Source organism: Eschrichtius robustus, chromosome 15 (assembly GCF_028021215.1).
Source record: "Eschrichtius robustus isolate mEscRob2 chromosome 15, mEscRob2.pri, whole genome shotgun sequence".
Taxonomy (NCBI): Eukaryota; Metazoa; Chordata; class Mammalia; order Artiodactyla; family Eschrichtiidae; genus Eschrichtius; species Eschrichtius robustus.
In genome coordinates, this window is record NC_090838.1 from 59,133,620 (window position 1) to 59,159,330 (window position 25,711).

Genomic DNA, 25,711 nt, shown 5'->3' on the forward strand with positions numbered 1-25,711 from the left:
ATAATTAACTAAGAGTTGTACCTGTTTAGATGGAAATGCGTCTGTTAATGGTGACGGGTCCAAAGTGATGAGGAGTTCCGGGTGGATGAGTGGCCGGCAGAGGTTAAAAAGAGCAGTAGGGCACTAGTTCCCTAAAGGACTGAGTGCAAGCTAGGAGGGCATGGCACAGAAAGGGGAGCTGGGTTTCACCTCTTGGAATCCTTGGGGTGGGAAATGGTCGTTGAGTACCTGTCTACTGTCTTCCTCCTTCACTGGTCCCTTCCCTAGTTTCCCTGGATTTTTTGGTTCATCTATTCCCTTATATTTAGGCTCTTTCATGTCCACCCAGGATCAAAGGGTAGCAATCAGGATCCAGAAGTCAGCGGTAGGTAGAACTCACGATTGGGTCTTTGGAGTTCCAGGGATGTTTTGGATTCCGAATTCATCATATGCAATGTGAGATGAAAAGTGACCAACCCTGACCTAGACAAACTGAACAAACAAGGATGCCCTTTCTCTCATGTTAGAAGGGACCTGTGGGTCCTGATGTCTCTAGAGCAGGTTGTGGCCATTTCTTGGTAAGAATAACTTGGACTGATTTCTAGGCTGGAGATGGAAAGTTTGGAGTCTTTATCATACGGGTGATATTTAAAGCCGTGAGATTATGCAGTAGATGCAGATGCAGAAGGAAAGGCCTGAGACACTGCAACCTTTAGAGGACAGGGAGGAAGGAGGAGTCATCCAAGGAGGCAGGGAATGAGAGGCCAAAGAAATAAATGGAGAACCAAAAGTCATGTGAGGAATTGTCTCAAGAAGGAGGGGTGATTTGCTGGGTCACATGTTGCTGATGGAGCAGTTCAGATAAAGACTAAGAATTTGACCCTGGATTTTAAAAATGTAGAGGCCATTGATTTCTTTGACAAGCCCAAGTTTGAGGAAATGCTGAGCAGAGTACATTTAGGAGAGAAGGGACGGGCAACAGGAGGAATGGAAGACAGCAGGTAACAGCACTTTGAGAACTAGTCTGTCATGTGGCAGGCTCTGTGCCAGGAGGTAAAAATAGATGGTGAGCCAGGCGGGCTGTCTGCCTCCGAGGAGCCCACAGTCCAGTGGAAGAGAGATGCTTAACTAAATCCTCATAAAGGGACACGAGAAGTGATGAAGTATGCACACGGTGCGCCATGAGCACAGCAGAGGGAGCAACCAATTCCCTCTTAGAAGAAGGTGTTTGAGTTCAGGCTGCAGGAAAATCAGGTTTCCAGGTGGGGAGGAGGGAGGGATTTCAATCCAGAGTTTTTAAGAGAAAGACTATTTTTCCTTCTTTCTATCATAATCTCCAGCTACCAAAGAAGCTGGTCCACAGCAGACGCTCAGTCTATATTTGCCAAATGATTTCATGAGTTCCAGTGGAAAGAATTTGCAAGAAAAAGAATTGCAAAAGAAACCATTACAATAATGTGGACAGTACGAGCGAGGATAGAGAAGAGAAACAGTTTAAAGGGGACTTAAAAGGTCCTGATCTGTTAAGAAGGAAGGAGGGTTGTTGCAGATACTTCTAATGCTCACACTTTTTCTAACTGGATTAGTTGAGGGCGGGTACCTGGCGTTAATGGCTTTGTACTGTCAAGGCCTAGGAAAGTGCCTGCTGCTTGACTGCTTGATTGACTGAAAGCTATTGTCTGTGGGGAAGTGTGTAGGAGAAGCAGTGATATGGGAGAGTTGGGATGAGAGTGAGATTGGAGAAGACAGTGGGAGACAGTGGGAGAACTGCCATCAGATGTTGGGCTTATAGGCACAGAAGAGGGACAGAAAGAAATGAGGGAGATAGAGATGATATATATAGAGAGATTGGACCAGGTATGCAGATTTATGTGTCAGTTTATAGGTGATATCCAAATGCATGGAGCTGTATGAACTTTCCCAAGGATAACATCTAGAGTGAGGAGAAGTCTGAGTTGGAATGCTAGGAAATGACACACTGAAGGGGCAGGTGGAGGAAGGGCAAGTACAGGAGCCTGCAGAGGAGGCTGCAGAGAGATGAGACTAGAATGAGGGTGGACAGTTTCGCAGCCACATAAGGAGAAAGTCTTGAGGGAGGAAGGAGAATCAATACCATCAGAGTCTTCAGAGAAGACCAGTAGAGTGTGGAATGAACATAGGTCAGATCTGGCCACTAGGAGGGCACGAGAAATCTTAGTGAGCAGATTGGATGGGAAGATGCAGCTTGTGAAACCAGGTTGAGATGGATTGAGAGTTTACATGAATAACAAGGGAAACAGTAGAGGCTATGAGGGTGGATGACTCTTTCCAGAAACAGACATGTTTTTCTATGTGCATATTGGTGAAGAGAAAAAGGCAGGTATTAGTTGATTGCATGAGAGCAGGGGTGGGAGATGATTCTTTAATAAATTGGTAAAGATTTAGACTCACATGCTCTTTCAATCTAAGATATAAAAGAGGAGTGAAAACCTAGAAGACGTGGAAAAGGATGGAACCCACAGTTCAAGAAACATCATCTTAGAGGAAAGCATAGGGTAATTTTCTTCCCCTGAGAGAGGACAGGCAGATGGACAGAGGAGGAAGGATAGGAGAGGCAGAGACTGGAGATCAGGGGGTTCTCTCATGATGCTCTTCATTTGGGGAGATAAGGGAAGGAGGAGACAAGATCACCTGCTGAGGCAGAGGGGAGGGGATTGCGTGGTGAAGATTTGGACTGAAGGTCTTATGGAGATCGGTATGCTCTGTACCTCTGTGGCCTGAGAATGGCATGGAGGGGGTGGTAGAGATGCTGGACGGAAAAGGAATGTTGGAAAATGAGTGTCCCGGGGAGAATGACATTGAAAGGCCTGACTGTGGGCATGGGAGGAAGAGAAGATGAACACAGGACACGGCTGAGAGACTCGCTTGAGGAGAAAAGCTGGTGGACTGACTGTGCAGAGGGCTGGAAGAAGGAACTTGATTCCAGATCGTCTGCCTTGGGACCTCAGAGATGGAGCTCACGTTTGACAGCTCTGACGTCTCCATGAACACCGTTCCATTGTGTTTGTGGTATCTTTCTCCATGGGGATCCAGTGGGCTCCTTGAGCCCAAGTTTCAACTGCTCTGAAACACATCTGCTTCTCCCTTTGAGGTGCCCTCCCTGGACCCCTCAAAGGGAATTTTACAAATGCCTCCTCGTCTATGTTTTGAGTCAGATCATTTTAATCATTTCCTTCCAGTTTGGTGAAAATATCTATCTAGCTCCTTTCACAGACAAACAGAAACCTAATGCTGTATAGTTCCTCACATCCTCTAATTGTTTCTCATTATTTTGCATGGAGTCCTTTCATTTTCATAACTTGGTAGTAAGCTAATTGAAAGCGAGAACCACATCTTACAGTCCCTCCTTTTCTGTATAACCCATTCCACGTGACCTGCTGTTAACACATGCTGGGCACTCAACAGATGTTAGTGTGAAGCTGAATTCATTTACTGATGGCGTCCCTACTATTGTTTAAACTATAGAAATGCCCAAATTGTCATGAATCATGGAAAGCACTTGCTTAAAGATTACATAATTGATTAAGTAATTCAGCAAAACTGGTTGACTATCTACCTTGGGCCAGGCCCCATGCTAAACACGATAATGACAAGAGAACCCTCCCCATATTCCCGGCCTCAGGAAGCCTACAGTCTTGCAGAGGGCACAGTACTTACAAATGATAATAGCACAGTGGAAAAGGGATTGGGATATTACAGAAGGGATACAGGTGCACAGAGTGGCAATGGAGCCCCTCGGGCTGGGTCAGGGAAGACTTGGCAGAGGTGATGATACTGAGTCGGGACAAGGAACACATAGAATCTTAGTAGACAGGGAAGGGAGAGATGAACAGACTGCCTCAGCAAGGGCATGAAGACTGGAGAGCACTGTGGGCTTTGAGAGCATCAGGTTGAGGTGCCAGATCAGGCAGAAAGGAAGGTAGGAGCCAATACAAATGCCAACCTGGTTTTCAAATTTTAGCCACAGAAATATTTAAGCAAACAGTCTCACTGGAATGCTGTAAGTAAAACAGACAACAGCCCAGCAGGTCGGGTTGGAGTAGGGAGGAGAGAGGCCCACCTGCTCAGCTCCTCTGAAATGCTCTCACCTCTCAGCATCTGAGGGGCCTCTGAGGAACCCCTGGAGTTTTGAGGGGTAATTTGAAAATCACTGCTGTGGCAAATGGGGAAGAAGTGGGTGACTATTAAAAACAAGGACAAACGTGCTCAGGTAGACCAGTTGTTTAAGTAGCAGGAGGGTTTTGAACAATTACAGGAGAGGAGACCACAGCAGGGGGAGGTGAGAGAGGAGTCCAGCCTGGCCTAGGGCAGTGGGAAGTGGGGAGGACACGGTGGATTCCAGAGAGATAGCTGCAGCTCTTTACATGTGGCATCTGCGTTAATTAGAGACTGGATAAAGGGGACCAACCAGAGAGAATCATGGGGAAAACCAAAGGGCTTTGGGAACAGTGTCCTAGCGACTGGAGTGGTCAGTGTAACAGAGCCCTAATTATGCCAGAGAGAAAGCCAGGCAGGACAGAGCTGAAACCATGACTGTCTTCTGAATCTCCAGGACACAAAGGGCATGGGGCCCTGGGGTCCCATGGGGCCCAGCCAACCAGTGTCCTGATTTATAAACTAACCTTGTTACACTGCTGGGGTGGGGAAATTATAGAGCCAAGTGCTGGCAGGGCTCGGTGGAGCTGGTCCACACATGCTGGAGGGAGGGTAGGGAAGGGAGGGAGGGAGGGAGGGAAGGGAGGGATGGGAAGGAAGGAGGGAGGGAGGGAGGGAATTACACTGAAGGCAGCGTAATTTGGAAAAATATTTTTGGAAAGCAATTTGCATACTGTAGTCACTAAAATGTTCCAACCACTTGAACTAGTAATTCTACATGTGGGGATTGGCCCTAAGGAAATAGTCCAAAAGAAGGAAAAGCCTATGTTCATCCATCCAAATGTTAATTAATCAATTAGCAATTAATTAGGAATTACACATTGCACTATATACATTCCAGGAACTCTGCTAGGGGGGGTGGCCATGTTCGCTGTGGCAATGCTCATAATAGTAGAGCCCGGTAAACAACGTAAATTATTTAAAATGCCGCAGTGGTTTAATACAGTATGAGACATCCGTATGATAGACTATTATGCTTTAATGCTACATGACACAAGCAGAATTCAAAATGGCCTGCTTGCTTCTCTTGAGTTTACTGCCTGGGCTTGAATTCTGACGGTACTGTGTCCTGGCACCTGACCTTGGCAAGTTCATTAGCACCTCTAAGGCTCAGTATCTTTCATAGGAAGGCGGGCACAATGATACCAACATCTCATGGGATTCCTGTCAAGATTAAATGAGAAAAGGTGTACAAATTTAGCACGATTCCTAGCACAAAACAAGCACTCATTAAAAGTGAGTTGTCATTTTAAATATGATAAATGTGGACAAACAGAAAAAGACTGACAGACTGCTTCAAATGGACAGCCCCCAATTTATAGCCCCAGGAAATATATCTGTGTGATTTGTCTTCTGTGTTTTGTTTAGTATCATTGCAGAAAATCAAGAAATAGACAAAGCACTTTGACCTATCAGTTCCTCCAAGGGAAGTCAGAGTGATGGGCAAGCTCTGCTTTTTTCTCTTCCCAGCGGTGTTCGGCCAGCGCTTGGATGAGACCGTGGCCTATGAGCAGAAATTCGGCCCCCACCTGGTGCCCATCCTGGTGGAGAAGTGTGCCGAGTTCATCCTGGAGCACGGTCTGAACGAAGAGGGCATCTTCCGACTGCCTGGGCAGGACAACCTGGTGAAGCAGCTGAGAGATGCTTTTGACGCGGGGGAGCGGCCCTCCTTTGACAGGTATGCCGTCCTTGCCTCGCCTCCCCCGTGCTCTGCTTGGCTGAGAGGACGTCTCTCTACCAGTTGGGCTATGGGACTCGAATAGATGCTTCCAAAAGCCCTGGTTTGCAACAGAAAGAACCTTTTGTTTTGCTGATAACTCAGAATTTGGGAGCCTGGAACACAGTTAGAGGAGCGTTCTGATCATTTAGGCGAGAGACGATGTGAACTAGAACTAGAGCCTTGCAGGGCAGGCAAGAGGTGTTAAGGATATGGTGGGAGGGGAAGGGTGGACCAAGGGAGAAAGATGGGACTTAACTCAAGGCACGCACTTCGGAGCGGATGAGGGGTGGAGAATTGCTGAGCTGGCTGTACCGACTCTGGGTGGTGGTTAAGGCACCACGTCTATATCCAAGGGCTCCATGGTCTTCCTCAGCTTTCCAGAAATGGCCAGAGCCAGGACTTCTTGTTAACTTGGGAGACCACATTTCTGTGCAACTCTGAACTTGGTTCTGAACCCTTTGGGAGGGAGTGCATACCAACATCTTGGCGTTCTCCCAATCTCCTCTGTGGAGGTTGCCCAGTCCTGTTCGGGGCATTTCAGGTGCAACGACATTTCTTCCACCATCCCCCTCCCGCCCCTGCTGCTGCAGCCACCCTGCCAAGGTTTCCTTCTCTGCCCTGCTCAGAAGGTACAACCACCACCCGACATTGTATACTTTCTGTCTGTTGTGCAATATTTGCCCCAGTTGCCTGCACGCGCTTGTCCTGCTGGCAAGAAAGAGCCACTGTTCTTTCCAAATCGGCAGCCCATAAACCAAGATTCAGTGAGACGGGCCTGAACTCTTCCAGTTTCCAAAGGCTGAAATCCCCCCAAGAGCTTATTTACGATAGAGGACTCGGGCTGATCCTGGGAAAATCGTGAACAGCTAAGTGTGGTGCTGTGTGGACCGTCTCACCCTCCCTCTCCCTCACCTCCCACTCCAATCACCAACGATGCCCACCCTCCCTCGGAAACATCGCCGAGACCCGTCTGTTTCTCTCCATTCTCACAGCCACTGTCTTAGTTTGGATCACCATATGTCTGTCTTTGCCGCCCTTGGCATGCAATAGGTTAACTTATCAAGGTGCTGTATTTTATCAGGAAAGCAACAGGTGAAGATGTTACTGGATCTAGAGCAGGTTATGGCCATCAAATTTAGAGAGCGTTCAGCAGGACCATAAATCACATTTCATTGTCAGGCGCCGATTCAATCAAGTTCACTACCTTTATATTCACTTTTCTTTTTATGTTTTTAACTAGCTTTATGTTGATCAAAAAATACAGATGGGTTGCTGCTAAGGCAATGAGAACAGTCAGCCAGGAGGACTAGAGGTGATTGTGGGGATTGCCAAACACCTGCCCAAGGCTTCAGCTTCTGCATCTGTAAAGTCAGCCTGGGTGGTAGACTTGGAGTCTTTGATTCTGTGAAATATTTGGGGCTGGAGGGAGGAGAGCTACCACACCTTGCCATGATAGCTCCACCCCCTAGAACTGAGGAAAAGAGTTTACACATCCAGAAATAGGAAGGGTGACCTGTGGCTCTTCGGAATCCTCCCAGGGATGACTCTTGGGTCCACGTGACCCGTGTGGGTACTCACCTAGATCCTCTACATAGGTCATGTATGCAGTTCCACCAGAGATCCCCCAAACTGCCTCACTGGAATGAAGAAAAACAAAGGCACTCTTACTTGATAGATTCTACTGGATGTATCTGGTGCTCATTAAACATATAAACAGTATGGGATGGATATCCATCTACTGGGATGGATACTGCCAATACACAATACACTCCCCATACCTATATTTCTGTGAGAAAAGGACAGACATGCCACATTAGAAGGTCAGTGCTACAAGGGAAGGGTAGGCAGACCACCTGAGAGGCCCTGGCTAATCTCTGATGGGTCAGGCGTTGAACTCAGAAGTTCATATAACATCATATAAGGATGTTCCATTAGGTTGGAGGAAAAGCAGACTCAGGAAAAATCATGCTGGAAACTTAGATTATAAGCATGACATCTGATCTAGCTCTGTTACAATGGGGGCACAAACATTAAACCAAAAATTTAAAGACATAACTGTAGACTTTCCATTGTGTTAAATACCAAAAAATGAAAAATAGATGGTATTAATACCATCTATTTTTCATTTCATTTCATTTTTTCATCATTTTTCATTTCAACAGGCGACTTTTGACATGGTCTGCTGGATTTAGAATGCCCCCCCGCCAAAAATGACACTTAAGCTGAGACAATACACAAGCCTGAGGACTTAGCCAGACCAAGCAGCATTATCTTCCCCCGGCAAAATGAATTGGGAAGCTTTCTGTGGGTTGCAATATTCTACGATGATTTAGATGGCTAAATGTGTTTTTTGATGATAATTTTGAAGTATCAATCCTATATGTGTGGTTACAACCCCTTTCTCTTTTTCTAATGTTGGCTATTAGTTTCTCCTGATTGAACCATCTATAGAGTTTGTCTTTTTCTTTTTAATTTATTTATTTATTTTATTTATGGCTGTGTTGGGTCTTCGTTTCTGTGCGAGGGCTTTCTCTAGCTGTGGCAAGCAGGGGCCACTCTTCATTGCGGTGCGCGGGCCTCTCACTATCGCGGCCTCTCTTGTTGCGGAGCACAGGCTCCAGACGCGCAGGCTCAGCAGTTGTGGCTCACGGGCCTAGTTGCTCCGCGGCATGTGGGATCTTCCCAGACCAGGGCTCGAACCCGTGTCCCCTGCATTGGCAGGCAGATTCTCAACCACTGCGCCACCAGGGAAGCCCCGAGTTTGTCTTTTTTTATTGCTCTTTCTCTTCAAAAGTTTCTGGTTCTTGATGTATCATCTATACTGTTTTTGTCATTTCAAATTCTTTGTTTTCCATATTTGTTCTGTGGGTATGTTTTGAGTGTTGGGGGCTGTGCCAGTGACGGACAGTGCATTGGAGAATGGAGTCGTGGAGCCAGGAGGCCAGATAGGGGCTGGCAGAATCCTGGCAAAAGACCATGGCCTTCTGGAACAGGACAGGGAGTGAGGCCTAGAGGGATTCCTGGGACATTTGCAGAGTAGGATTAGAGGATGTGGGGTGAGGAAGAGACTTCAATCAAACCTGAGACCCTGGACCCTGGACCCTGATTAAGCCCACTGGGTGGATTGCGATGCAGAGGATTTGGGACAAAGGAGATTTTAGGACTTAGGAGAATGCTGCTCGGGCAAAGTGTCAGCTGGCTGTTGTCCTGCCATTTTCTGGGGAACTTCTCCTGCATTTTGACGAGAGGGCTCTGCCAAGGTATTTTTAGGCAGTGACTCAGCAGGGAAGGCTTCTCCAGAATCCCCACCTTAAGTGAATGGTCCCCACCCCCGATTTCCTGAGGGCAGCAGTGGAGCAGAGGCAGGGCTCTGTGCCAGCTCAAGTTCTTCTTTGGAGGTGGAGTTCACAGGCTGCAAAGTGGGGAACCTTTCCAGAAGACAGTTCCAACCACTGGCTGTCAAAAACCCAAAAGAAAACATTTACATGAAACGTCAAGATAGAGAGCTCCACAGTCAAGCCTCGATGTTCTGGTTTCTGAGGCCTCAAATGCCTGCCTTCTTCTCCTGCCCAAATCCACCCCTCCCGGCCCTCCTCCAGGATGTGATCCCACCCAGCCCAGCCGCTTCTATGTCCCCATTGCTGAAGCCCAAGAGCCACTCAGATCGGCTGGATCTCTTGCCCCGTCACAGCTTTTCAAAATACTGGGAGTGTCTCTTACAGATACAAGTTTTTCTTTTTCTTTCTTTCTTTTTTTTATTGAAGTATAGTTGATTTACAAAGTTTCAGGTGTATAGCAAAGTGATTCATTTATATAAATATGTGTTTGTGTGTGTATATATATATATATATATATATATATACACATATGTATATATGTATTCCTTTTCAGATTCTTTTCCATTGTAGGCTATTACAAGATATTGACTATCATTCCCTGTGCTATACAGTAGGTCTTTGTTGTTTAGCTATTTTATATATAGTATTGTGTATCTGTTAATCCCAAATTCCAATTTATCCCTCCACCCCCCATTTCCCCTTTGGTAACCATGTTTGTTTTCTATGTCTGTGAGTCTATTTCTGTTTTGTTAATAAGTTCATTTGTATCAATTTTTTTAAAGATTCCACATATAAGTGATATCGTATGATATTCGTCTTTCTCTGTCTGACTTACTTCACTTAGTATGATAATCTCTAGGTCTATCCATGTTGCTGCAAATGGCATTATTTCACTCTTTTTTATGGCTGAGTAATATTCCACTGTGTATACATACCACATCTTCTTTATCCATTCATCTGTCAATGGACATTTAGGTTGCTTCCATGTCTTCGCTATTGTAAACAGTGCTGCTATGAACATTGGGGTGCATGACCAGTTTTTCTTGATTTGAAACAAATATTTTTCACTAATGAGTTTCAAGTGTATGGTATACTCAGACTCATTTTCTCTTATAGAGCTGCGGAATAAACACAATAGCTCCATAAACCAGGGATCGGCAGACTTTTCTTAAAGGGCCACATATGAAATATTTAGGCTCTGCAGGCCAGACAGTCTCTGCTGCAGCTACTCACCTCTGTTCTTATACCAGAATTCAGCCAAAGACAATACAAAACGAATGAGCATGGCTATGTTCCTATAACACTTTATTTACGGATGCTGAAATTCAAATTTCACATGATTTTCCCATGCCATGAAATATTCTCCTTTTGAGTTTTTTCCCCAACCATTTGAAAATGTTAGATCCATTCTTAGCTCACAGGCTGTACAAATAAAGGTGATGGGCCAGGTTTGGTTCCTGGGCCATGGTTCATCCAGTCTTGTCTCCATCCTCCAGGCTGAAAGATATGCTGCCTACCCCATGCTCTAATTCCTCATCAGTCTTCCGATCTTGTCTGAAGAGTTTCCTAGGGTTCCCCAATTCTGCGTTGGGTGTCCCTTTTCTACATTTCCATGCAGTCTCAAGTCCTGGACTTCCTTGTCATCTCACTAACCACACAGTATTGTAATGACTTGGTAACATTTGAGTCTTCATAGCTCTGTCACTCCATGAGGACAGGGATCCTGTGGGTCCCTCAGGTTCACTGCTGAAACCCCAGTGCCTGACATAGTGTCTTGCACCTAGTAGGTTCTCTCAACACATTGGTTGAATAAATGATTGTGTGAATATATGAATGAATCCCAGACCTATTTTAAGCTCTCTGATAGACTAAAGAGATCAATGGGTCATAGCTATAAGGAGTTACCCCATGAAAAACTAGAGACTAAGTAGAGAATGCTCAATTGTACTAAGTGACTTGGAGAAAGAAGAAAGCAATGAAGACTAGAATAGTTTAACAGGCTTATTGGAAGAGTAGACCTTAAACTTATCTTTGAGGCAGTTAGGTAGAAGAGATAAAGGAAAAGGTGTTGGGGGTTATTATTCCAGAAGGGGGAGTTGCAAAAATATTTTGGTCAGATACATCTTTATCAGACTCTACTCCTCTGCAAAATTTCTTTGTGGAAGCTGGGATCTTATTCAGTGGATCACCAAGGGGGAGGCGAGGAGAGTTCTGGAGGTTTGTTTTCAAAAAACATTGTTTGTTTTTTTCCAGAGATACAGATGTGCACACGGTAGCCTCCCTGCTGAAGCTCTACCTCCGAGACCTCCCAGAGCCAGTGGTTCCCTGGAGCCAGTATGAGGGGTTTCTGCTCTGCGGGCAGCTCATGAATGCAGATGAGGCAAAGGTTTGTATCTCAATAGAATTAGTTGTCCTGCTTCAGAAGAAGGTGAGGGTTACTGAACACTATTCTGGTAGGCAAGCAACAGCGGGTCATGGGTGAACCCCATAACTTTTGGTGAGATACTTTGTCAAACTGGAACTCTCAGCAACAAAAGTCCAATGAAGCCAATCATGGTGACAGCCTTTATGGGATGTTGCACTCCAACAAAGTACTGGACTATCATTAAATACCCCCAAGTCACTCTAAAATTAGTAAGAGAAGGAGGATGCTTCTGAGAAGGGTTTCAAGCAATACGGCCTTGCTAAGACCCGCTGGGACAAAAAGACAGACTGACCCACCTGGAGGGCAGGTGAGAGGTCCAAATGTTCTAGATCTGTGATGACCATGCGTGTCACGCATGGGTATACAAGAAACACGTGTGCCAGGGAGAGGAAAGACGGAGCTTTTCTTGGTTCCTTTCAGCTGCAGCTGCCTGTAGGGTCTGCAGTCCCCATCTGCAGCATCATGCAGCTCCTCACCAGCAGGAATTTTGATCCTTGTGTAAATTGTTTCCTTAAAGCCCTTATAGTCAACATGTTGAACAAATTAACCAACCAGCAAAGGAAAACCTGACTGACAACAAACTAGCCAACCAGCAACAGAAAACCTGACTGACAACAATAAAACTATTATGGTTTTTAACCGAGATTTGCAAAACTAAATGGCCCATGAATGCATTTGTTACACAGCTAATAAAGGGGTCTAACTGCCCACTTTGGGGAGGTTGGTGTTTAGCACTACTATGTTAAAAGTTCTCCCTGGTGGCGCAGTGGTTGAGAATCTGCCTGCCAATGCAGGGGACACGGGTTCGAGCCCTGGTCTGGGAAGATCCCACATGCCGCGGAGCAACTAGGCCCGTGAGCCACAATTGCTGAGCCTGCGCGTCTGGAGCCTGTGCTCCGCAACAAGAGAGGCCGCGATAGTGAGAGGCCCACGCACCTCGATGAAGAGTGGCCCCCGCTCGCCGCAACTAGGGAAAGCCCTCGCACAGAAACGAAGACCCAACACAGCCATAAATAAATAAATTTTAAAAATTAAAAAAAATAAAGTTCTCTCTGGCAAAGTGGTGCACAGAAAAACTTGCAATGAATTTAACTTTGATTTTGCCATTTAGCAAATGATGCATCTTCTGTGAGACTCAGTTTATTTACTTAGCCCAAGAGAACTTTCTACCATGATGGAACTGTTACATAACTACACGGTCCAATGTAGTAACCACTAGCTATATGTGGCCACTAGGCACTTGAAATGTGGCTAGCACAACTGAGGAACCAGATTTCTAATTTTATTTTATTTTATTTTATTTTATTAATAGTCACATGTGTCAAGTTGCTGTTGTATTAGACAGCACAAACTTAGACACATTTCATAATAACAGGATCGTTTTGAGGACCATGGGATATGTGTCACAAGTGAGTGACATTTTAAAATTATTGATTCAAGGGGATGTTTAGTCTCTGCTCTACTTCAGAATTTGTTATATAGTATGCTCCCACACACACATATGTGTGTGTGTATGTATGTGTGTGTGTGTGTGTGTGTGTGTGTGTATGTATATATATATATATATATATATATATATAAAATCATTGAAGAGCTAGTGCCCTAGCCCTGGAAGAAGGTACAGCTGTGAGAACTTCCATCCTGATTGAGAGGGAAGAGCCTCACAATTTAAGTAGATCCTGGTACAAGAAAAAAGGTGGTTTTATATTTTAACATTAGGAAAGAAAGAGCACGATAAGGATGCAACTAACGCACTATAGCCTTTGTAGCTATTTTCCAACACAAAAATTAGGTTGCATGATCTGATTTTAGGATATTTTGTGTATGGTTTATGAATTTTTGGGGGGGTTAAAAGAGGATATGGAAAGTCTTAATTTATACAGGCATATCAGCTCACCTTTGCAAAAGTAATACAATTTTATGGAATAAGGTTTAAAAGTTGGCTAAAAAGATGAATGTTTCAGGTGACATCTTGCCCCACAGCTTCTGGGAAAGGAAAGGAGGTCCATGGATGCAGTTCTGACAATCAGACTCCCACCCCTGAACTTCCGTGATTTAGACCTGCTTCTCCCAACTTTTCTCGATCTCAACATATTGGAGAGTTTCTAATCCTGGTAACACAGATCTGGACAGGGTAAGGGATCACAGCCTCTCTCATGGGTGAACACGTGGCAGAGGCAGTCGCTGGGAGGCGTGAGTCTAAAGCAACCTTTGCAAAGAATTTACTTGACTAAACTGAAGAGGAGGGAATCAGTATGAAGCAGGCATTCTAGATCCAGCGGGGCTGCACCAGGTCACTGCATGCAGGCTGACAGGCCATAGGGTGCATTTTCTCCTGGAGGAGCTGCTCAGGTTTGAGGAGAGCCTGTGTGTCTCATGTGCACTGGTGCCCTTTTACAATCATGATGTTGTAGACGGTGACTGCAGACTCTATAGGCACTGTGAGAGAAAAGAACAAAGAAAATTCTCTGTCCTTCCTCTTCCTGGCACTTGCATTCCTTGTATGACTGTCTCTAACATTCAGTGTCATCATGAAGCTATAACCTTCGGGCCTCTCACCTGCCTTCCAGCTTGGTCAGTCTGCCCCTGGGTTCTAGCAGCTCCCAGCGAAACCATATCGCGTGAAACCTCAGTTCTCAGAAACATCCTCCTTCTCACAACACTTTTAAAGTGACTTGGGGGGCATTTGGTTCTGGTCGAATTCTTTATTGGAGAGTTACAGCTCAAGCATTTATGAAGCAAACAGTTATTGTGAGTATGGTTATCAAATAGTTCTTGCCTTAGAGCAGCTCTGAGTCAGGGAGGAGGGCATAATCGCAGATGAATAAAAAAATACAAGGTACCAAAACCAGTGAAGCTCTCCAGGCTATTCTTGCAACTTCCTGTGGATTTATAGTTATTTCAAAATTAGAAGTTTTATAAAAATAAACAAATGGGACCTAATGAAACTTCAAAGCTTTTGCACAGCAAAGGAAACCATAAACAAGACGAAAAGACAACCCTCAGAATGGGAGAAAATATTTGCAAATGAAGCAACTGACAGAGGATTAATCTCCAAAATATACAAGCAGCTCGTGCAGCTCAATATCAAAAGAACAAACAGCCCAATCTAAAAATGGGCAGAAGATCTAAATAGGCATTTCTCCAAAGAAGATATACAGATGGCCAACAAACACATGAAAAGATGTTCAACGTCACTAATCATTAGAGAAATGTAAATCAAAACTACAATGAGGTATCACCTCACACCGTTCAGACTGGCCATCATCAAAAAATCTACAAACAATAAATGCTGGAGAGGGTGTGGAGAAAAGGGAACCCTCTTGCACTGTTGGTGGGAATGTAAATTGATACAGCCACTATGGAGAACACTATGGAGGTTACTCCAAAAACTAAAAATAAAGCTACCAAACGACCCAGCAATCCCACTACTAGGCATATACCCTGAGAAAACTGTAATTCAAAAAGGGTCATGTACCACAATGTTCATTGCAGCTCTATTTACAATAGCCAGGACATGGAAGCAACCTAAGTGTCCATTGACAGATGAACGGATAAAGAAGATGTGGCACATATATACAATGGAATATTACTCAGCCATAAAAAGAAATGAAATTGAGTTATTTGTAGTGAGGTCGATGGACCTAGAGTCTGTCATACAGAGTGAAGTAAGTCAGAAAGAGAAAAACAAATACCGTGTGCTAACACATATATATGGAATCTAAAAAAAAAAAAAAAAAGGTTCTGAAGAACCTAGGGGCAGGACACGAATAAAGACGCAGACATAGAGAATGGACTTGAGGGCACAGGGAGGGGGAAGGGTAAGCTGGGACGAAGTGAGAGAGTGGCATGGACATATATACACTACCAAATGTAAGATAGATAGCTAGTGGGAAGCAGCCACATAGCACAGGGAGATCAGCTCGGTGCTTGGCATAGGGAGGATGGGAGGGAGACACAAGAGGGAGGAGATATGGGGATATATGTATATGTATAGCTGATTCACTTTGTTGTAGGGCAGAGGCTAGCACACCATTGTAAAGCAATTATACTCCAATAAAGATGTTAAAACACACACACACACACACACACACACACACACACACAAAACTACGGGAACAGGAGTGACTGCCAAAGTGTTGCTTCTGCAGAGATGCACCAATTATGCTCCAGGGTCCCATTGCTGGCAAGTGAGCAGGCTCTTTTACTGGCATTAAAAATCTCTTCCCAGGCTCAGCAGGAGTTGATGAAGCAGCTCTCCATCCTTCCTCGAGACAACTATAGTCTCTTAAGCTACATCTGCAGGTAAGAGGCACCTGGTATCAGTTCCATAATTTTCAGCCACACCAGAAAGAATTCCCCAGTTAGAGGAGGAAAGAGTATCTCTGTGAACTCAAGAGATTCTGGTCCAGACCTCTGGAAGGTCAACTCTATTCACATAGCACTGAGGTAGTTTCCTGTGTCCCCAAGACAATTGAAAGGATCCCGGAAAATCTAATCAGCATAAAAAGGAAACATGCTTCCTCCTTCAAGCCTGCCCCAGTGCTGCCCACAGTCCTGGGACAGGCATTAGAACTCAGAATTCTTATAATGTTTCTAGAATCATCTCCCATCTTCCTGTCTCTGGACCATAACTTAGCACCCCAGAGACATTCATTCCAGGCCACCTTTCTTAATTCCCTTTCTGAGGACAGACCTGCTATGTGCTGTCTCTGTGGCAACACATAGCATGTGGATTGACCCAGATCTGGCTGAGTTGGGAGCCTGGATCTCCATGTCAGACATAGCTGAAATTTATCTTTATTTTTTTAAATTTATTTATTTTATTTATTTATATTTGGCTGCGTTAGGTCTTTGTTGCTGCACGCGGGTTTCTCTAGTTGCGGCACGCGGGCTTCTCATTCCTGTGGCTTCTCTTGTTGTGGAGCACAGGCTCTAGGCGCACAGGCTTCAGTAGTTGTGGTGCATGGGCTTAGTTGCTCCGCGGCATGTGGTATCTTCCCGGACCAGGGCTCGAACCCGTGTGCCCTGCATTGGTAGGCGGATTCTTAACCACTGTGTCACCAGGGAAGCCCTAGTTTTATTTTTTTTTTTTAATAATTTTTTGTAGTTTCCAGATGATAAAAGAGTTACACATGCTTGATTTGGAAACTAGGAGAATATAAAATACTGTAAATAGATGAACATTTCCCCAAATCCCCTCACCCAGAAAAAGTCACTATTAATATTTGAGTGTGTTTCCTTCTGAATGTTTTTGTCTCTGTGATAGATCATCACATGCATCAATATAAATATAGGGAAACAATTTTTATACCAAATTAGAAATATATTTTTAAATAAAGAATATATATATACTTGTATCCTGCTTCTTTTAGCTAAATGTTGTAGAGTGAGCGTTTTCCTATGTCACAAAGTAGGATTATACATGACTCTATAATATTCCAAAATGTTTCCTCATTTGGACACCCTCCCGCCACTTATTTGATAATTTCTCCATATTTGGAATTTTATGTTGCTTCAGCCGATTTACTTATAAATGGTTTTTAGAGACAGTATTTAGAAGTGTTTTTTTCTGATCTTTTCAGGTTTTTAAAATAGTGAATCTGAGAGCTTCATTCCTCAAATAGGTGGGATTACAGCAAAAATTCAGTGTTAGTTTTTGAGCACTTGCTGAGAATTTGAGATGCTTGGTGGTGTAACCTGAGGATGAGACCAAGGAGGTACCATGAATTCCCATTTCTGAGATCTTCCCACGATGAAGTTCTCTTCTCCGGGGACTCAGCTGGGATAGGTGCTGAGAGCCTGGGAGAGAAGCCTGTAAAGTCAGGACCAGGGATAGTCAAACACCCATTTTAGTCCTTCTTGTCTCCTCTTAGCTCCCTGAACTGGACCCTGTCTCCTGCCGATGTGACTCCTCACCCACCCCTGGCCCCAGTGCCACCATCAGCAGCTGGGTTGCTTGTGTGTCTTCTTCCTTGATCTTGAATCTTTCAGGGGGAAGCTAAATTCTTGTAGTCAGAGCAGACTGGTCCCATTCCTGAGACCAGAAGGAAAGAGTTGAGACCCACCTCTGGGATCCTGCGGGTACCTGGAAGTGCTTCCTTGTGGCAACTTCCTATTTCCTACTCTGGGATTTCCTGGTTGCCCACAGGTTTCTCCATGAAATCCAGCTGAACTGTGGAGTTAACAAGATGAGTGTGGACAATCTGGCTACTGTGATTGGTGTGAATCTCATCAGGTCGAAGGTCGAAGACCCTGCTGTGATCATGAGAGGTACGCTGGTCCTGTGGTGAAGGTAGGGGCAGAAGAAGTAAAGACAGTGACATCGCTACCAAATTGCTCTGCAATTTGCCAAGCATTTTCCGTTGATCATCTTGTCTGAGTTGTAAAATAGCCCTGTGAAATAAGCAGGCAGGAATTATGTTCATTTTCCAGGTTACAGCAGAGCAGAGAGGTTAAAGATTTACCAGTCATCACACAGTATGATAGGCTAGCACGAAAACAGTTAGCTAGTGTTTCTTAGTCTCTTAGTACTTTTAAACATCCTTAGCCAGAGAGAGCAAACAAGTGTGATTTTATAAGGCAACTCCCAAAGAGGCTACTTGTAAAGCTGCGCTGAAAAGACTTCTGAGGTAGTGTCTTGGTTCAGTGAACAAGAGTCCTGACACAGAGTACTGATGTCTGCCGTGGTTTGGGGGAGGCAGTATGCCTGGTACGCATTCTCTATGCGTGCAATAAGAAATCAGATGTCATACTGAGGATCACATCAAGAGAGAAAGATGTCTTCATTTTCTTTCCTGTCGTATTGCCTATAAACTGATCAAAGACTGATCCAGAGGACTGTAGGCCGAAAATAACCCTCTTTCGCCCCACTGCCATATCCTTCTTCTATCCCATCCCATTCACCACAATCTCCTACCCCAAGCAATTAAGAAGGGTCCTGTGAGGAGAAAATGGGGTCCTTTGGGGCCATGTGGTTTTAGAGTCAAGTTTAGAGACATCTCATGGGTGGAGAAACTTGAGGACCACCTGCCCTCTGCCCCATGGTCCAGCACTACAAATGTCTTTCTTCTTTCTTTCAGGGACTCCTCAAATCCAAAGAGTGATGACCATGATGATCAGAGACCATGAAGTCCTCTTTCCCAAGCTCAAGGATGCACCCTTGTCACCCCCCGCCCCAAAAAATGACCCCAAGAAACCTCCAGTGGCGCGAAGCTCTGTGGGCTGGGATGCCACTGAGGACCCTCCAATTTCTAGAACAGACAGCGTCAGTAACATGGTAAGGTGCAGAGGGCCTTCCTCCTTCCATCCGACTCTTCCTTCAGTCCAGGTCATTCCATGTAAGAGCTGCTCTGGAACGGCGATTTAGGGAGCCCTGGGTGATGCTGTGGCAGTGGGCACAGCTGATATAGACCCATTTGAATGAATCTTGAAAGCCTGGCCTCTTTCAAAATCTAGTTTCTGTTGGTATCCTGGAGGTGGGATTAGTGACATGTGTGCCCATCCCCCAATGACTAAGCAATGGGAGTCCTCACTAAAGCCCACTCTAAACCCTTTCAAACTCAGTCCAGGGAAGTTCGATGGGGAAATTACATACCGCAGTGTTAATGTTCTAGTGAGAGTTGTTGAAAATTCCGGGTGAAAGTCCAGAGAGAACAGTTTCCTGCTAAGCCATGAAACGTGATTCCTTTCTCAGAGTATGTATGTGTTTGTGTAATATTTCTCATTCCCTGATAAGCTGTCTCAGCAATGTCAACCCCCTCATTTGTACTGAAGGGTTGGGGCTCACGTTCACAATGTCAAAAAACTCTGCAGACTCTGAAATTTAGACTATTTAGGCCAATAATTTGCAAAGCTCAAATATTTTAACGTATTTATAGAGGCAAATATTTTTTAAAAGAATGTGTGAACTTTATATAGCAGCTTAATTCTTTATGTGTGGTCAAGGAATGAATGTAAAATTTCCAGTTCGCCAGGTAATGTCAGTTGACTACTGTTAATCCCGAGGATGATTAAGAATGTATTGGAAAAAAGATGGTGGTAGTTGTGATTTTTCTTGGGTGATGCCTGTCTGGACACAGTGCATTTACTAATACTCTAAAATCAAATTAATATTTAGAAATGTTTATTTCATATAATGAAATCATCCTAGACATCTTTGAGAGTAGCCATTGTTGTGCTCATTTGACAGGTTTCTGTATTTATTGTAACAGTATGGGCAGCAATGGACAGGCAGTGTGCTGGGAACCTTAAACAGATCACATCTGGAGTCCTCACCATTACTCTGTAGGGCAGAATTTATCATCCACATTTTATAGCTGAGGCACTGAGTCTCAGGGAGGTTGACCAGCTGTCCCAAGATGACAGCAGTAGAATGGTCGAGAGTGGGACTTAGATCTAGTTTGCACCTCAGGGCCCAGGTCCTTCTGACTCCAGGTGGGGTTGCCAAGGCAGGTGATGAGCTAGAAGCGTCAGACAGACAGGTTGAGCCCTGATTTCTCATTTTAGGGCTCAATCTTTTCCTTTTTAATTTAATCTAAAAATACATATGCATGACTCAAGAAAGTCAAAACAAAAGAAAGAGATATGTTTAGAACTCCTGCTCCCTCTGCTGTCTGCACCCACCTTATTCTTCCATGCCTTTATCAGTTTCTTTTTTATCCTTCCAGTGTTCCTTTTTGCAAATATAAGCAGATATGAGTGTAAATTGTTATTTACCTCCCTTTTTACACAAAGCGTAACATGCTCACTCTCTCCCTCTCCACACACACACACGCTACTGTGTATCTTGAATTTTTCTGTTTAACAGATACCCTGGAGACCTTTTCATGTCAATACATAGGCAGTACCTCATACAACCTCAGGTTTCTGGCAGATGTGTGGTGTTACATTCTGTGCATGTACCGTGATCTACTCAGCCAACCTCCATAGATGAACAGGTTTCTTTTACTCCTTTGTACTACAAACAAGGATGCAATGAATAACCTTGGCCATGCTTCATTTTGTGCTCAGGCAAATATATTTCCGGGATAAATTCCTAGAAGTATGATTGCTGAGTCAGAGGGTAAATAGATTTGTAGTATGTAATTTTGATTAAAATTGTTAAACTGTGGTTGTGCCATTTTTCACTTCCACCAGCAATGCATGAAATAACCTATTTCCCTATAGTTTCGCCAGCAGAGTGTGTTGTCAGATTTTGGAGGATTGCCCATCTGTTAGATGAGAACTAATATTTCAGTAATTTTAATTTCAATTTGAGTTTTTCCTGTTATAAGAGTGTTCAAACATTTTTTTTTTACGTGTAAGGGCCAGTTGCATTTTTCCTCCATGAACTCTCTGATCTTGCTCTTTGCCCATATTTATATTAGTCTTTTTCTTCTCAATTTTTGTGAACTTTATGCATTATGGAGAGTAGCCTGTTGTCTGTGATACACATTGCAAATATTTTTGTCAGTTTGTCCTTCTTTGATTTAGCATGTGGTGGTTTCTTTGTTTTATTTTTAATTTGGGGGGTCATGGAAACACATGTGGATTGAGTTTATCAAATTATTCTTATATGGCTTCTGGATTTGGGTCATAGTTAGAAAAGCCCCCCCCCCCCATTCTAAGGTTATAACAGAATCCTAGTTTAGGGTCCCTTACTACAAACAAACAATTGATTTTAGTCAGCAGTTTACCTCTAGAGCATGAGTTCCTTCAAGTATAATATCCTTTTGGAAAAATGCCACACAGATAATCAACGAATGTGACAAATTAAGAGATGGTCTTCTAATTGAGTTTCATAGGCGTGTGGCCAGGAGATACTTTCTTTCAAGTCTCTAATCCTTATCTTGGGAACGTGACACGTGTGGGAAAAACCCATGTAACATCCGTGACCACTTTTTTCTAGGCCAGCAACTCAGATGCAACCAGCCCCACTGGACAACGGCCAAGTGATGGGTGTCTAGAAGACAAAGCACCCAGGGAAAAGCCAGGAGATTGGAAGCTGCAGTCACGAAAAAGGACTCAGACGCTCCCTAACCGGAAATGCTTCTTGACATCAGCTTTGCAAGGTGCCAACAGCTGCAAAGTAGAGATCTTTAAAAATGAGTTCTGGTCATCTCCTTTGGAGGGGAAGGCAGGGGATGGGCACAGGAGAACGATGTCTCAATGTGTGCCACAGTTTTTCGACTCCCAGCGGACTTCCACCTATGATAATGTCCCCACCCAGCCGGGGTCCCCTGGGGATGAAGCCGGTACACTATCATCCCAGGCCTGTGACTCCAAGAGAGATGCTCTTGCCAGCCTAAACTCTGAAACCGGGCCTGGGAAAAAGAACTCCGGAGAAGAGGAACTTGAATCTTTGCAGAGGATGGTCCAGGAGCTGCAAAAGGAAATAGAAATACAGAAGCAAATGTATGAGGAACAGATTGAAAAGTAAGTCACGTCCAGAGGGCCCTGGGCAGCCACTCACCTTCCATCTTAAAAGCAATAGGGATTGTTCTCCTCTGCCAAAGAAGTGACATTATAAAACTTCAGTTACAGAAGATGCTATCTACAGCAGTTGGGCCTAATAAGGAACAGGGCAAAGGCATTGAGGAGATGACTAAATTAGTGAACACTCTAAGCTTTACCTTACATTCATGAAAAGTTAAATATGTAGCTTAAGTAGTTTAATCAACTGTTTCCAAACAGTGGTTGTTTAAGCATCAACATGTCTTAACGAATTAAGAGAAATTTTTAAACTTTTTATATTAATGTTATTCATCAACTCTGCAAACATTTATTGAGCATCTACTATGTGCCAGGCACCATCTCAGCTGTTAGAGAATAGCACTGAGCAAAACACACAAAAGCCCTTTTGCTTATAGAGCTTTCCTTCTAGTGGAGACAGACAGAGAATACAAAAAGGTAATTAAAACAAATGCTATGTCAGATGGTGGAAAATGCTAGGGAGAGAAATAAAGCAGGGCAGGAGGTTGGGGAGCTCAGGAAGGGGGTTCCAGTGTTACATAGGGTGGTTGGGGAAGGCCTCACTGAGAAGGTGACACTCGAGCAAAGGCCTGAAGGAGGGGAGGGAACGAGTGACGTCCATGTGGGAGGGGTTGGGGTGGGTGTGGGAGAGAGCAGGCCAGGCAGAGAGAACCAAAGTGCAGAGGCTATGGGAAGGGAGGGGTCTGGCGTGTTCATGCAGAGGAAGAGCGGTGGTTGGTGGCAGCAGGGGAGTGACTGATGGGAGAGGGCAGAGAATGCAGAGGGCCTGGTCAGCCACCTGAAAGCCTAAGTGAGGCAGAGCTTCTGGGCACCCCTGACCTGACTGAGGCTTCAATGGGTCAGGATCACTAACTCCCCACGATCTCAGACTGCAGGGGGTGAACAGAAGCGAGGCCGGTGACATGGCCTTTGCCACCATTTCACACAAATCTCTAAGATGCTCGGACATGATTTGCTCACTTGAGTAGATAAACTACTTTCTTGAAATCTTTTTCACACCACTGATTTTTCCTGAGAAGAAACCTCAGTCCAGATTTGCCTAAAGTCACACTAATCAAAAGTTAGTGAAATGTGAACCTAGTGGGGTTTTCGAACGACGGGTACTTTTCAGTCCATAGAGACTCAGGTACATGAAAGGAAGACTTTGGTGAACCTGTGTTCCCTGGAGAGGGCTGCCCATCTAGAACAACACATAACTTCTTGTCTAAGAAACTGAAATCAGCTGTTTGTAGACTCTGAGACTTGGGTGACATCTTGGCAGTGACCAAGGCAACCCCAGAGCAGACACTGAGCCCCAGTTTCTAGCACAGGGGTCATTGACAGGGTGGGGAAAAACTGGCTGCCATTGAGGTGGCCACTCCTCCTGAAGGGAACAAAGTCTTCTGAATCCGCTGTCCCATTCCATGCCCGAGAGAGGAAGGAGAATTAACAGTCTACAGTGCCTGCTCTAAGCTTCATGCTTCAGACACGCCTTCTCATATAATCCCCTCAGTTATCCCGTGAAACAGGTAATACCCCCATTTTACAGAAGAAATGGGAGTTTAGGAAGTATAAAAAGGTTGCACAGCTAGTCATTGGTGGGGCTGAGATTTGAACTCGGGTCAGCCAACCTCCCAAACCCACTCGGATTCTACCTCTCCACTGGAGGCAGTGGTCAAGATCTAGCATGGTGTCTCTTTTGAGGTTTCCCCCCAAAACAAGAAGGATATGGAGGACTCAGAGAAGAAAACTAAATTTGTAATGGGTGGAATTCCAGAGGAATGAGACTAATTTGGCTTTAAGAAGAAACAGGCAGGGGTAAGCAAGGCTCTGAAGAGAGGCCGTTGCCTGCAAAATGGACCAAGGCCCTTGAAGATAGAAGCCAGAGATGGGCTCAAACAGGAGCTCAAGTCTCCATATAAAAATGAGCAGGGCATTGGGTAGCAGGGAAGCAGCATTTCACAGAATGAAATCCTGAAGCCAATTTCCAATCATAGTCTCCTCATAGGCCTGAAATTCCCTCCTTTGGCTCAAAAATGTCATATGTACTCTCATTCCCAAGGGTTAATTCAGCACAGCCTGGAGGGAGAGAGATGGGCACCTGAGACTAGACTAGGATTTTGGCCAGTAACGATGAAAATCCTGCGAATTCGGGAATCCAACAGATCCTTCACTTGGAGTGGGATTCAGAAACAAGGGTGGGCCTGACAAGACAGTTGCTCCCAAGGGGCAGCTCCCCCAAATTCTCCAAATCTTGGTCCCCAGGAGCCTTCATAAGAGAAGGCTCTGGTCCGTGCTCTGCAATGAAGCAGGATGAGAAAGCATGCATGTGTACACCGGCGCCGGGAATCTGGAATCCGGATGGGGTTCAGCAGTCAGTCAACCTTTCCACTGAGCAGGACAGATGCAAGGCGCTGTGGGGCTGTAAATATTAGAGGTGGTCTCTTCATTCAAAGACTTTATTGTGTGGTGGGAGATACAAAACACAAAACGACGTGAAAAACAACACAAGAGATGTCATGAGATGGATGACAAATGACAAAAAAGGGGACAGGCTCTGGGAATTCAGGTTTACTGGGAAGTCCTCCTGTCGGGGATGGGACATAACTAGGAGGTACAGGTTGGAGATGGGTCTTGGGATGTGGAAGGTAAAGTGGACAGAGGGGGTTGAGGGGAAGGCTGAAGGGAAGGTCTAGAGGTCACATCCCGTCCTTTCATTCTTTTCTTTCCTTCCTCGTAGCCTTGAGACGGAAAATTATGATGTGTGGGCTAAGGTGGTGAGGCTCAGTGAAGAACTGGAGAAGGAGAAGAAGAAGTCTGCAGCCTTGGAAATCAGCCTCCGCAACGTGGAGCGCTCCCGGGAGGATGTGGAGAGGAGGAACAAGGCCTTGGAAGAGGATGTCAAGGAATTTGTCAAATCGATGAAGGAGCCCAAGACCGATGCTTGAGGGTCCCAGGAGCACCACAGAGACAGCCTGCAGAGACCCAGCAATGCTCCCTTTCTCGCTGCTAGCTGATGACCAGGAAGCAACATTCCTCCCTAAGAAGGAGAGGACATTTTCGGGGGGGAAAACATCACACTTCCCAGTAAATAAATCAGTGGAGTTTGCTGGAGGATAAGGGTGAGCTGGGACTTGTGTGGACATGTCTGAGCCCCGGGCCTGTATTCAAAGGGATTGCATTACTCCACCGTGGTCTCAGGCCGAGTGAAGCGGCACCTCCCGTGGCTGAATGGAGACTCTGATGCAGGCCACATCCCAGGACCCAGGCAACAGGCTGACACCAACAGAGGCTGGACTGAGAAGTTGGTTCTTTGTTTCCTGTGTGGAACATTTCACCTAGTCAGACGGCCTCCGGGTGTCTCTGAGACACAGGGGCCAAAAATGATATTCAGCTTTTGATTTCTCAGCCACGGTGGGCTGTGTTTTGAGGGGCTGCACCTACTGAAGCCAGGACCCCATTCTGCCACCGCCCCCCCTGTGACGCAGACTCTCCAGGGCTGCCAACTTGACATTAGTATTAGGCAAAGACGAAACAAGCAGTAAACTGGATTTATGAAAGCAAAAGCGATTAGAAAATTAGATTCAAATAAAAAAAAAAAAA

The 25,711-nt window shown here is 44.9% G+C and overlaps 1 protein-coding gene across 2 annotated transcripts in view; it reads left to right on the plus strand.

Moving 5' to 3' along the window:
* ARHGAP25 (Rho GTPase activating protein 25) overlaps positions 1-25,398 on the plus strand; it is a 45,297-nt gene extending 19,899 nt beyond the window's left edge. For both annotated transcript variants that reach the window (XM_068564410.1, XM_068564411.1), the window contains 7 exons: positions 5,644-5,851; positions 11,485-11,617; positions 15,888-15,961; positions 17,808-17,929; positions 18,739-18,935; positions 21,546-22,072; positions 24,849-25,398. In XM_068564410.1, the coding sequence (XP_068420511.1) occupies positions 5,644-5,851; positions 11,485-11,617; positions 15,888-15,961; positions 17,808-17,929; positions 18,739-18,935; positions 21,546-22,072; positions 24,849-25,056 (1,469 nt within the window). In that variant the 3' untranslated portion in view covers positions 25,057-25,398. The remainder of the gene's footprint in view (positions 1-5,643; positions 5,852-11,484; positions 11,618-15,887; positions 15,962-17,807; positions 17,930-18,738; positions 18,936-21,545; positions 22,073-24,848) is intronic.
* Positions 25,399-25,711: the final 313 nt, after the last annotated feature.